This window comes from Mustelus asterias, chromosome 7 (genome assembly GCF_964213995.1).
Source record: "Mustelus asterias chromosome 7, sMusAst1.hap1.1, whole genome shotgun sequence".
Classification (NCBI taxonomy): domain Eukaryota; kingdom Metazoa; phylum Chordata; class Chondrichthyes; order Carcharhiniformes; family Triakidae; genus Mustelus; species Mustelus asterias.
Genome location: NC_135807.1, coordinates 51,778,723 through 51,791,834, shown reverse-complemented (window position 1 = coordinate 51,791,834; position 13,112 = coordinate 51,778,723). Strand labels below are relative to the sequence as shown.

Sequence of the window (13,112 nt, the reverse complement as noted above, 5' to 3'; positions counted from 1 at the left end):
CAACCCAACCATTTCACCCGGAACTGTAGGGCACCACCCAACTACCCCACACGACCATCTCAGCAGTTCCCCGACGATGGACCCTGACCCATGCCCCTTGAAGGACCGGCCTGACAAGCAACTATAACCCCCACATTCCTGGCAGACAACCTAACCTACGGCGGGGAGCCCCATGAATGCCAGGTTCCGGCATTAAAAGACCCCAAGGAGCCATTTTTGCCAAAACAAAAGGAGGGAGGAGCCAGGGGAATCAGCCAAACCCCGGCCCATGGGACCCCGACGGAAAGGATGGGGAACCCGCAAACCTTACCCCCTGTGGCGTCCCTGGTACCGGGACTCCCAGAACCATTTGACCTGGCACTCGCTACCAAAGGTTCCCTCCACTAAGAAAGAATCAGGACATCACAGTCCAGATTGTAAATAGCTTTATCCGTCCACTCCATGCACCACCCAATTGAAAAGGGTTTCTTATCTGCCCACGTTATCCTGCGTCATAATTTTCCGACACACCAGTTTGGTTGTGGGATGAAGAATCTATTGTTATACTGTGCCATAGTCCTCCGACAACAAGGACACATGCCACATACCCAACATTTTATTTTCACGCTCTGCAAACTCCTTACCCCACTCAACCCCATCAACACTGATTGCCGACCAACCCTTCATATGACACTATTGGGCCTTTATTATTCCTTTACTTATTTCTTTGATTTAAAAAAAAAAAGTCATACGACATTCTAGTAAAGAAAAGGAAAAGAGAATCCGATATTAATAAGAATTAACAGGTGCTACCTTGATCTTCCCCGGAATGAACTACATACTTCCGTTATCTGGGGCTCCTCGTCTCAGACCGAACCACAGACACCACATCAACCAAAGACCAGAAGATCAGCCTACGATACCCCGGATATATGTGGTTCACCCCACGCCCGATGGAAGTACACTTGTCAGAGGTCAACCTTTTGGCACCCCTTAGAAACTTTCTGGAAGGGGACTACATAACAATATCTAAAGAACGTAAACTCTTGCAGAATAAAAGACTTGATTTAGATGCAGCAAAAGGCTGAAGAAGGCAAAGGTCTCAGAGGCCCGTTCAGCAGCATAACAGGAAATGCGAATTACCAACAAAGTGAATTTGATCGCCAGAGATCACAAGACTTTTGCTTGAAGAAATTAGCAGTACACATGCTCGTCACCTTCGTTGCCTGCATGACTATGTTGATGCCCAGTTGACCTACTATGCTCAGTGTTACCAGTATATGGTTGATTTACAGAAGCAACTTGGAAGTTTTCCAACCACGTTTTCTTCCAACAACAATCAGATGCTCCGGCTTACTGTTTATTGCTTTGTTTTGTATATACCTGATTGACATATTGTTTCTTGTTTTTTTAAATTATTTTACTTCATTTTGTACTGTTTATTGCTTTGTTTTGTATATACCCGATTGATGTATTGTTTCTTATTGTTTTTTAAAAATTATTTCACTTCATTTAAATTTGTTGGTACTATTGTGGGTTAGAGATGATACCGTCAACCCCAGACTCTAGGTACTTGCTTGTTGAGATGGTTTGGTGAGAATTGAGAGATCCGGTTCGCTGACGCTCATTGGATCAAGAGGAGGGAATGTGGTGATATAAACAGGGCCTAGTTTTAAGGCTGATAAAATTGGATATCCTAAATTAAAGAATTGGGCATATTGAAATCAAACACAGTCAAACCTCAGGCAGACCAATTGTACATTACACAAACGTGTCTGGGCCTCACCCATCAACCACTCAAAGGTCATTACACTCTACTTGAGACTTAGGAGATCATGGCACCTCATTGAAATGCATCGGCCTATTGTTAGAAGTGCAGATCGAGCCAGACTTTCTGTCACCAAGAGTTCCTGTAGATACCTTATCTGATAACAAGTTCAACAACATGGAGATAGACACCTGGGGGGCAGACCCTGGTGTCCTGTCAGGCAGACATCAAGAAACCCACTGGCTATAGGAACCCCCTCCTGGGACCTCATTGACCGGAAGCCAGAGAAGTTTCTGGAAAGGCAAGCAGGCTGGGGGATAAAGGGACACACTTCGAGTCACACAGGAGCGAAGACTCGACAGGGGAGACGGCTGTGACCATTCGGAAGACTGACCAGAGAAGGAAGGAATGAAGAAGCGGCCATCGGGACTCACCTTCATGACGATGGACCAGAGGAACTCAGAATCAGACCTGCAGTTCAACCAAACCATCTTTACGGGTAGTATACTTGAATCTGCTGGGGTATCCTCTTGTTTTATGTGGGTAATTTAAGGGTTAATAGTGTTATTATTAATAAACTTGTTGAACCTTTACTTGTGTTTGTCCTTTGTCCATCTTGCAAATAAGGGCACCGGGGTAAAACCTTGGAGTAAGTAAACTGGTTGAAAGTATCTGAGAATTAACAGGTACAACACCAGGATATTTAAGCAAGTGGCCCGAGAAATAGTGGATGCATTGGTGATCATCTAAGATTCTATCGACTCTGGAACAGTTCCTATGTTTTGGATGGTAGCTAATGTAACCCCACTATTTAAAAAGGGAGATAGAGAGAAAACACGGAATTATAGACCAGTAAGCCTGTCGTCATTATTGGGGGGAAATTCTAGAATCTATAAAAGATCTTATAGCAAAACACTTGGAAAACAGTGGCAGGATTGGACAGAGACAGCCTGGATTTATGAAAAGGAAATCATGCTTGACAAATCTACTGGAATTCTTTGAGGATGTAACTAGTCGAGTTGATAAGGGGGAGCCAGTAGATGTGGTTTATTTGAACTTTCAGAAGGCTTTTCACAAAATCCAACATGAGATTAGCATATAAAATTAAAGTACATGGGTTTGTGGATAGTGTATTCAGACATAGAGAAAATTGGTTGGCAGATAGGAAAGAGTAGGAATAAACAAGTCTTTTTCCAAATGGCAGGCAGTGACAGTGGGGTACTACAGGGATCAGTACTGGGACCCAACTATTTACTATATATTAATGATTTAGATGAAGGAACTAGATGAAGTGTCAAATTCACGTAAAACTGGAGTAAATTCTGCAGTTTTTTTCCAGTGGGAGTTTCAAAACAATCTCCCACTCTGTGTGCTGCAGAATGCCTCAGTGTGAATCACGCTGAAAATCTGGGGGTGGGGCCTATTCCTGCTGGACAGACCAGCAGCATAGCGCCGAATGGACCACTGTGCATATGCCGATCTGTCAACGCCAAGATTGGTGCATGCGCAGTAGCCCTGCATGGTCAGCCTCCCAATCGCTGGCGAGCCCTGCAACCACACATCGCTGGCCTCCCCGAACATGCCCAGGCCGGCCCCGATGTCCCTCCCCTCCTCCACCCAGAGGGCCAGCTCCGATCTCTGGCCTCCCTCCATCAATCAGCCCAAATGCAGAGTGGCAGCCAGACCCCCCCAACCCCCACTGATGGCTCCCCCCAGAGGCCCTGCCCCTGCCTGTGGCCTGGTGCGCAGTGCAAAGGTGCCTCCGGTCATTGGCACTTTGCTCCTTGGGCAGTGCCAGGGTTCCAGGCTGGCACTGCCAAGGTGGCAATGCCCAAGGGGCACCCCACTTTCCGGGAGGCCTCAATTGTCCCCCCTTCACTGCAGCAGGGTCAGGCCATCAGCTCCCCACAAGTGGGGAGCTATACTAAACCCCGCTGGAGTGAACCACTCTTTATCTGAGGAAGGATGTTCTTGCTCTAGAGGGAGTGCAGAAAAGTTTACCAGACTGATTCCTGGGATGGCGGACTGACGTGTGAGGAGAGATTGAGTTGGTTAGGATTGTTTTCACTAGAGTTAATGAAGGGGGATCTCATAGAAGCCCATAAAATTCTAACAGGACTCGACAAGGTAGATGCAAGAAGGATGTTCCCGATGGTGAGGGTATCCAGAACCAGGGGGTCACATTTTGAGGATACAGACCGTTTAGGACAGAGATGAGGAGAAATTTCTTCATCCAGAGTGGTCTGTCTACGGAATTCTCTTTCACAGGAAAATAGTTGAGGCCAAAGCATTGAATATTTTCAATATGTAGCACTTGAGGTGAAGGGGATCAAAGGATAGAGGAGAAGATGGGATCAGGCTATTGAGTTAGATGATCAGCCATGATCACAATGAATGGCAGAGCAGGCTCGAATGCCGAATGGTCTCCTATTTTCTATGCTTCTTCATAGAATAAACTTAGCTACATCTCTATACATTAGGGACTAGCTCCTTCCTAACTTTAAGATTTTAATGTTATTTTTAAAGCATAAAGCCAACCATGGCTTTGTAGACTACATTTTAATCAGTAAGGTGCAGCCCTACATTGGGCACAAGGCTGACTGCCAACAAATATTCAAAACTAGTCTGTACAGAAATGTAAAATATTTTTACCAAGTTAGAAGCACACCTCATAATAGTAAAGTGGATTTAGGTTAAATTATCATTTATCATGGCAATGGGTTGGAGCCCTGTCAGCTGATGATCCTGTTTAGAAGAAAATACACAAATCAAATCATTGCTTTTTGCATCAAATGTCAAGAAGAACACAGTTCTAAATGACAAATGGGGAAAAAACTTTATTTAAAAAAAACATTTTTCCACAAATGAAACCATGCAAATTAAAACCAATATATTCCCCCATTTCAGCAAGTTGTATTTGTTTCTATGCAAAGGTTCTTAGTGTGGCGGGGTAGACCCGTGGTAATATGCTGCAATTTAAGTCGTGCATAAACTCTCCATAAATTTGGCACAGCACACAAATAATGCATACTTACATATGACAAAACACCTATGCAAGGCTTCTAGTGGAAAGTTAAAGCATCTGATCTGTTAAATATCATCTTTAGGGGCAATATATGCTGTATTGTTCTTTGTTCTATCTCAATCTGAATTACTAGCATAAATTAAGAGATTCCGAATATGAAATCAGGCAGTTTTGGAATAAATACTCAAAATTCTATGTCTTCCAAACTTCATAACCCACTTGCCAGACTCTCAGTAACAGATATAGGTGAAGTAAAAACTGACATGTTACATCTTTTGCAAATCTAGAAAAACAAGGCACTTGGAGCAATCAAGCATGTAACTTTGATGAACCAACATCACAATTTGATTGTAATAAGATAAAAAAGCATTTCAAAAACTAAAACATCCTTTGCCAATGAAACTTGACAAAAATTCAAATGCATGGTCTATACCACAGTTTAGTGAACATTTGTGTTTTCTTTCTAGTCACAGCTGGTAAACTGTAAATTACTGTCATACACTACTGGCCAGCCAAAATCAGCAAAGACCCCATTGAGATTATCACTTTAGCTAGTTTGTAGAATTGACAAAATTAACAGGTATATTTTTGCTTCTGATCTAAACAAAAATCTCTTTAACAGACAAATTTTGAGAACAGAACTAAATGAGATTAAGTGCTGCCTTTGTGCCCATTAGATAAAATGAATTTATGCATCTTAAACAAAGCTCAATTGCTCTCACCCAAGCTGCATTGATGCCCATTCAAGCCATTAGTTTTGTTTTGGAGAAACCGAATGACATTCAAAAGTAAACATCACGTGGAACATTTAAAGTTCGGTTTAATTAATGGCAGGGAAAAAATTGGCTTTCATGTCACTAGGCAAATACAGCTTGGTTAGTGAAATGGCCGCATCATGCTTGAATTTACCAGTAGTGCATTTTAGCCAAATTATTCATGTATGTACTTCTAGATGGAAATTGAGTGCAGCTTACAGAAAACAAATTGTACAAATAAAATTGAATGGCTCCACCATAGAATCAATGGCCCAATTTGTCTGCATAGTAGTAGTTTGGACCTACAATTAAGAGCACAAATTTGCAAAATTCACAGCCTAGTAAAGCTGAATTAATAAAATCTACTTCATTGCATCAGGCAAAAATATACTGAAATATTTATTTATAGGAAGAGCAATTTCCTTGGTTACTTCAGGAAAGATGAATCCTAAAAACAGACACAAATTGTCAAAACCATATTGATTCATAGCTTTGAGCTGTATTCCAGCTACAGCTATTGCAATTTATTACCAAGAATAATTATCAGCATTAACAAATGGGTGTTCCATCAGTCTTCTTCTGCAGCTTGGGCTTCTTCCACAAACAAAGATGTTTCAGTTACAGGGCTGTTCCAGGAGGCTGTAGCTTGTTCTTTATCAGACTCCATTCCAGAACTAAAACAAATAAAAGTTTTAAAAAATTAAACATCTTGCATTTATATTTTACTTTCATTTAAATAAAATTGAGATCACCAGCTACCCAATTGAGCAAGAGAATTAAATAAAAATCCAGACTGGCGTAGTGGTGGTGGTGTAAATAAAGGAGTGCAAGTTCGGAGTGCTGAGGCTCACTAGTGCTGTTCCCCATTTATATGGTCTCCAGATTTATCTTTTCATCTATCCACCTTAGGCCACACACCAAAGCTATCTTAAATTAGTCCCCATATGATACTTTTCAATTTCCAGGGTGCTTTCCCAGCAGACCTTCAAGAAAGAAAGACAGGAGTGGCATTAATACGGCATCATTTGCACCCTCAGGAGATTCAAATTGCTTTATAAACAACCAATTACATACTTTGTGTACTCACTTGTAATGTACAGAAATAGGCCAGAAAAGTAGCTGCCCCATCATGTGACATTTTACTTTCCCTCCATTACCAAATGCCTTTATGGTCCTTGATTAATATTGCTAAGCATGTTAAATATTTAAATCTCAGTCAGTCTCAGATTATGTGCATTAGAAACTGTGTCAAGATAGTTACACAGATCAGCAAGGCCTATAAGAACAAAAGATGTTTGTTGTGGAATAAAAATTGAAAATAATTAGAATTATTACATACTTTAATGGAGCTTTCTAAAGCAGAAAAGCTTCAATCCACAAATGGCAGTTATGGGTCAGAAACCAGAATAAACAGACAATCTGGTATCGAGAAGCATCAACAGTGATAAGATGCTGAACTTCGTTTGAGCTTAAAGGAGTGAAAGAGATGTCAGAAGAAAAGATTCTTGATTTAAACAAGACTAACCTTTAGACACTAAGGAAGGGATTGTCTGGAAAAACAAGGAGAAATTGGCTGATCAACAGCATAACCCGTTCAAATAGATTACAGGACCTATACCCATAAAAAGCAATTAGGGTACTTCCATCATGATGCACTATGGGGTCTACAAAGGTTTCTGAGGTCAGATTTAAACAGAGGGAGAATGCAAATAAAAGGGAAGATCGAAGGGAACAGGCATAAACAGGTGCAGGGTTAGAAAAAGGAACAAAATGCATCACATTTGTTGTTTATCATTTTCCTGGAGCATGAAAGAAAAACTTGCTGCTGGTATTAATAGTAAGAAGTTTAACAACACCAGGTTAAAGTCCAACAGGTTTATTTGGTAGCTGGCTTTTGCTACAAAATAAACCTGTTGGACTTTAACCTGGTGTTGTTAAACTTCTTACTGTATTTACCCCAGTCCAACGCCGGCATCTCAACATCATGACTACCATCGGTATTAACAGTAACAGCAAAGTAAACCAAGGAAGAGATGGCAAAGAAAATGAATCCCTCAAAAGTAGATAAATAACAGATGAGGCATGACGAAATTAATAATTTGTAAGAGCCTTCATTGGAAAAAGGTAGATGACACTAAAACTGTAGAGAAGTAAAATAATTACTGAAGAGAGACCTACAAGCATTTAAAATGAATAGGACGTTTAGTTCCTTGGCCCTTTCTACCATTCAGACTCAAGATACGCAAATGTATATCATCTTGCTTTTTTTGTTCAGAAGGTTGATGGTCTTTGGAATTCTTTTCCCTAGGGAGAAGTAGAGGTTGGGTCATTGAATATATTCAAGGTTGAGATTTTTGATGGACAGGCAGGTCAAGTCTTATGGGGGGCGCAAACAGGTAGTTGGAGTTAAGGTGACAATCAGATCAACCTTAAATGGCAGAGCAGGCTCGAGGGATAGAACTGCCTACTCCTGCTTCTATTTATTGTGTTCTTGTGCATGAAGGAAGAAAACTAATGGATAAAATAAAGTAATTGAAGCTGGAACAGTCTCCAGACGCAGTTCTCATAGGTAATAAATAAATTGGTGGTGTGTTTATTATAATCCTTTTAAAAAATTGCACATTATCCCCCATGTTTTAGTCTATGTGGCTTCAAATCTACCTGTTATCCTCTATTACAGCTTGGTCAGCTTCTACTGCAGAAGACTCAACTTCTCCACTACATTCACTCTCTTGTCCAGACGGTCTACGTGTTTTCTCTTGCTCCAAGGATATTTCCCTACAAAACAGTCCAAGAATGCAAAGCCACATTTTAATACAAAATTGTACAACACACACATGCATATATTCACACTGTAATAAAGCCACATTTTGTGGCTCTATTACAGTCTTAGTGTCAAGAAAATGAGGAAAAAAAAGAATACTTGCAACAAGAATTGGCAATCTTAAAACTCTCAACAGAAACTGATCAAATGTTCTTTACATTGCTGCCAGAGAGGTTTGCTCTGCTGTGACAATGCTACATGAGGACGTTAGGTTATGGTGACATTTATGGTTGAACAACCTATATGACATTCAATGGCTATATCAGGAAAGTTGCAGCTAGGCAGGAAAGAGTATCCAGGAAGCAGAAACAGCACACACATTCAAGTTTGAAATTAAGTTCATACAATGCAATACCAGGAAAATAATTAGACAGTCAACTGCAGTATAATGTTCTTTATACACAGACCAGCATAGTTTACATTTCACAAATAAGCAGTTACATTATCTGGCACTTCAGTGGACAATTTCCTATTGCGATGTCCAAAGCACTGCTGATAATTTTCCAACAGCCCAGAATTATCTTGTGTCTGACAAACTACCTCTCCTTAGCTTTTGTAATATCTACTTTGCAGTATTAGTTTGCTATGAAAAAGTATTCCGGGGACTTGAGGAATATAGAGGAAGCATACATGGCACTTCTCCTGACTATTTTTTTCAAGTTACTTTTCATTTTCTATGCAGAAGATCACTTCTTTGACACACCAGGTGAGGCAGGTTCTTTCCTTCAGTGGCGCATACTTAATTCTTGACTGGGTAATCCTCGGTAGATTTTTTGGGAGTAAGGACTTGAAATTATGCCTTTTTAATACCTGGTCATTGTTGTTTACACTCAGGATTTCTGAAGATGAACCTGTTGAATGTGGATCTGTGGACCAGTTTCTCATCTCGGACCAGTTTCTCATCTCGGACCATACTCTGGCTATAGGGAATGACAGCATCATATGACTAGCTCAGGGAGTCAGGGTGGCATGGGGCTCTCAATCAGACTAATTACATGGAACGTTAGGAGGTTGAATGGTCCAGTGAAACATTCCAAAGTGTTTTCACATCTCAAGAACCTTAACACTGTTAATTGTTAATTTAAATTGTGTTTTTTCCAGTTTTTATTTGTTTATGGGGTGAAGGGGAGCTGCGTCATTGTATTGTTTTGTACTTTGTTTGTCTGCTCCTTTTCTTTTTGAAAATCAATAAAATTATTTAAAAAGTATTCCAGGTGATAGCCCTAGCAAAATTAATTTTAAAGCTGTGTTTTTGTAATTTTTGGGCAAGCTTTTTGTGTAATCTTTCTGCCAAGAGGCCATGTGAATAATGCTCCAAAATTGTCACCAAAGCCTCTTTTAACTAGTGCTGGGACAGACCAAGAATTGCAATTGTCCCCTTATTTTCCTTCTAATCTAGCTGGCCAGAGATCAGTCCATTGGCTGACTAGATTTTATCTCAAACATCATGTCCCAACGACAGCAGTCATCTGAATATTTCAAAGGGAGGAGGCAATTAAATAATATAACTCAACAGAACAACCTTATGGTAACTGCCATTGGAATGGATGAATTGTTAAAACTCAAGTCATTGATTAAGCAACATCACACTTGGGGCATTCATTTTAGCAAATCAAAAGAAACTCCACAAATAAATGGTATAGCCAAATACCTGATTCTATTTTCCAAAACGTCTATATGAAGATGCTTTTCTTCTAGTAATTTCTTCAAAGCCTCAATTTCCTTCTGTTTGTCAGAAAGTTCTTTCTGCAGTCTGTAGTTCGTTTCTTCCAATGTTTCACAGAAAGCCTGGGTGGAAAACCATAACTAAATGTAATATGCTGGTTCTTTCATTGAGCCAAATTGTTCAATATAAAGTGACTATGGAATGATGCCCTAAATAATCATAACTATGTTATAAACGTATTGCAACTTTCAAAAGTACGATAAGACTTTAATTTGCAGATAAAAATGTTGGAAAAATTAAACAGGTTAGGTCAACCAGTTTCCGAAGGAATTACACCCATATTAATAACCCCTCTCTTTCCTAGATACCAGCCATGGGTAGTTCCAGCATCTAGAATCATTTTACTATTATTTAAAAAAATATCAGGGTGGGGGTAGTGACAGATCTCCCAGTGCATTGTGTACACTCTGTACACTGTGCACTGGGAGATCAGGATGCCTGTACAATGGTGTTCTTAGAGCTCAGCAGCTAGCGTCCTGACGTGAATAGGCTCCCCCACCCCGTGCTGGCAAGAATCACACTTGGGCTCTCTTTTTATCTCAGTGCCATTCAATTGTGTCTGGGAGCTCGCCCAAAAAAATGGGTGCAATTCTCTCCCGTTTTCATGCTTGTGTGGCATATGGAATTTCTTTTGTAAGATCGCCCATTGTCTTTTGATCATAATATCTCTTTCTCCTTAGGCAGCCCTCCATGAAGGCACCGCTCATTTGGTTTTGCTGGTTAGTTGTAAGAGGGCTCTGGCAATGGGATTGTGGTCTTGGTGCGCCTGGAGAACGGGGCTGTGCTGATGAAGATAGACTCTGTCATGGCAGCATAGAAATACATGTGATCTCGGACACATTTCTCAAGTAGGTGCTTGGCTGAATGTATCGCCTGTTCTGCAGACCGTTGGGGCTGTGATATGCTCAAAGTCCCATGTGTGTGCCAAGTCCCTGAATGCACTAGAGATGAACTGTACATTGTCCATCATTATCCTCCGAGGCGTGCAGTGTTTGGCAAGTGTCTCTTCAGCTTGATAGTATTGCCCTTCATGACCAGCAGGTGGTTGATTTCAAACCAACCAGAGTATGAGTCAACTAGGACCAAGTGTTGTTTACCATACCATTCGAAGATATCAGCCGCCTTGAGTGACCACGGAAGGTCTGGGACCTCATGTAGTTGGTGGCTTTTTGGTTTGATGTGACTCGAGTGCATTACATGGTGCACCGGATACTTCTTTCTCCATGATCGCATACATCAAGGGCCAGTATAGGTGCCTTTGCTCTATCCTTCCTGTCTTGTGTGCTCTTGGTGGAGCGGCTGGGCATATTACCTCTGGAGAAGCATGGATCAGCTTATATAGTTAGTTCATCTCTCATGGAGGAGAATGTACGCAGCTCATGCAGAAGTTCCCTTGAGGACTGGAACCAATCTTTCATGATAACATTGTGAAGCTGTCTGCATATGAGATCCACCTGTAGGGCATCTGAGTTCTTGGATTCGACAAGAGGAAAACACATCCATAGTCATGATGTCGATGTCCTCCTCATGACTTGTCTCATCAGTGGTAGACAGAAAGGCTCCGGGAAGGGCATCAGCCAGGTAAAAAAACATTTATTATTAGTGTCACAAGTAGGCTTATATTAACACTGCAATGAAGTTACTGTCACCACTCTCCGGTGCCCGTTCAGGTACACTAAGGGAGAATATAGCATGGCCAGTGTACCTAACCAGCATGACTTTCAGACTGTGGGAAGAAACCGGAGCACCCGGAGGAAACCCAGACAGTCATGGGAAGAAAGTGCAAACTCCGCACAGTGACCCAAGCCGGGAATCAAACCCAGGTCTCTGGTGCTGAGAGGCAGCAGCGCTAACCACTGTGCCACTTGCAATAGAAATGTCAGGACTGAGATTTGAACCCACACTCCTAGAAAGGGACCAGAATTCACCCGATGTACACAAGGCAAGGAATCACACTCCTCGAGTCTGGCACCTTAGACCACTCGGCCATCCTGACAACTTCCAACAGCTCCTTACTGCATTGGTAGATGACACTGAGGCTGCAGCATTGCAGCTTGAGGATCATGTGTTCCAACCGTGCAGACAAAGTGTGAAGAGGCTTCTTAGTTATGAGTGGCTGATGATCAGTTTCAACACTTACCATATACGAAATCATGCAATTTCTGACTAGCAAAAACTAGGGCAAGCAGTTCCTTCTCAATCTGAGCATTATGAGTCTCAGTGTCTGCGAGTGCCTTTGATGCAAAGGCTACTGGTCTGCCATTCTGGTTGCAGACTGCACCAAGTCCATGCTAGGAGACATCTGCTGATGGAGTATAGGTGCTCAAACATATTGTAGCACCAGAGGGGCTAAGTCCTTGCTTGAGTTTGTGCTCCTGCCAGCACCATTTGACATCTTGATGGAGGAGCTTACGAAGGGGTCCGGTGACCTCACTGTAGCAAGGAATGAACTGGAAGTATAATTCATTGTACCAAGGAACTGCTGCAAAGCATGCTTGTCCTCAGGAATGGACATCTGTCGTAGAGCCATTGTCTTGTCTGGGTCTGGCTTCACACCATTAGCTGCGCGTAAGTGATCCACATAGGGAACCTGGCTGACCCAAAATCTGCACTTAAAAGGATTGAACTTTAAGTATATGGTTCGAATTCTGTTGAGGACTAAACAAAAACAAGCATTGTGTGACCCCAAAAACTTGCATTGTATGACCCCAGACCAAGATGTCATTGACAATGATTTTGCAGGGTTGTCCTGTAAAGAGTTGCTCCATGCACTGTTGGAAAACCTCACTGCCAATGGAGATCTAATAGGGCATGCAGAAAAAACAGTACCTGCCTACCAGAGATATGAATATAGTATGTTTAGGATTCTACTTTCAATGGGATTTGCCAGAACCTGCATTTCACATCCAAGATGCTGAAAGGCTCAAGCATGGGCATGTCAGCTATAACCTGTTCAACCATCTTCATAGGATGATGAGGTCCGAGCAGTGCCTTGTTTAGATGGACTGAGCCAATTCAAATCTTAGCTGTGCCAA

The 13,112-nt window shown here is 41.6% G+C and overlaps 1 protein-coding gene across 4 annotated transcripts in view; it reads right to left on the bottom strand.

Annotated features, from left to right (window-relative positions):
* Window positions 1–4,294: 4,294 nt before the first annotated feature.
* Window positions 4,295–13,112, bottom strand: part of snx16 (sorting nexin 16) — a 31,886-nt gene continuing 23,068 nt past the window's right edge. For 2 of the 4 annotated variants that reach the window (XM_078216052.1, XM_078216051.1), the window contains exons 6-8: window positions 10,003–10,139; window positions 8,189–8,305; window positions 4,533–6,201 (exon numbers count right to left, since the gene is read on the bottom strand). In XM_078216052.1, the coding sequence (XP_078072178.1) occupies window positions 6,096–6,201; window positions 8,189–8,305; window positions 10,003–10,139 (360 nt within the window). In that variant the 3' untranslated portion in view covers window positions 4,533–6,095. Of the gene's footprint in view, window positions 6,202–8,188; window positions 8,306–10,002; window positions 10,140–13,112 lie in introns of all 4 variants that reach the window. The other 2 variants (XM_078216049.1, XM_078216050.1) reach the window with 2 other exon arrangements.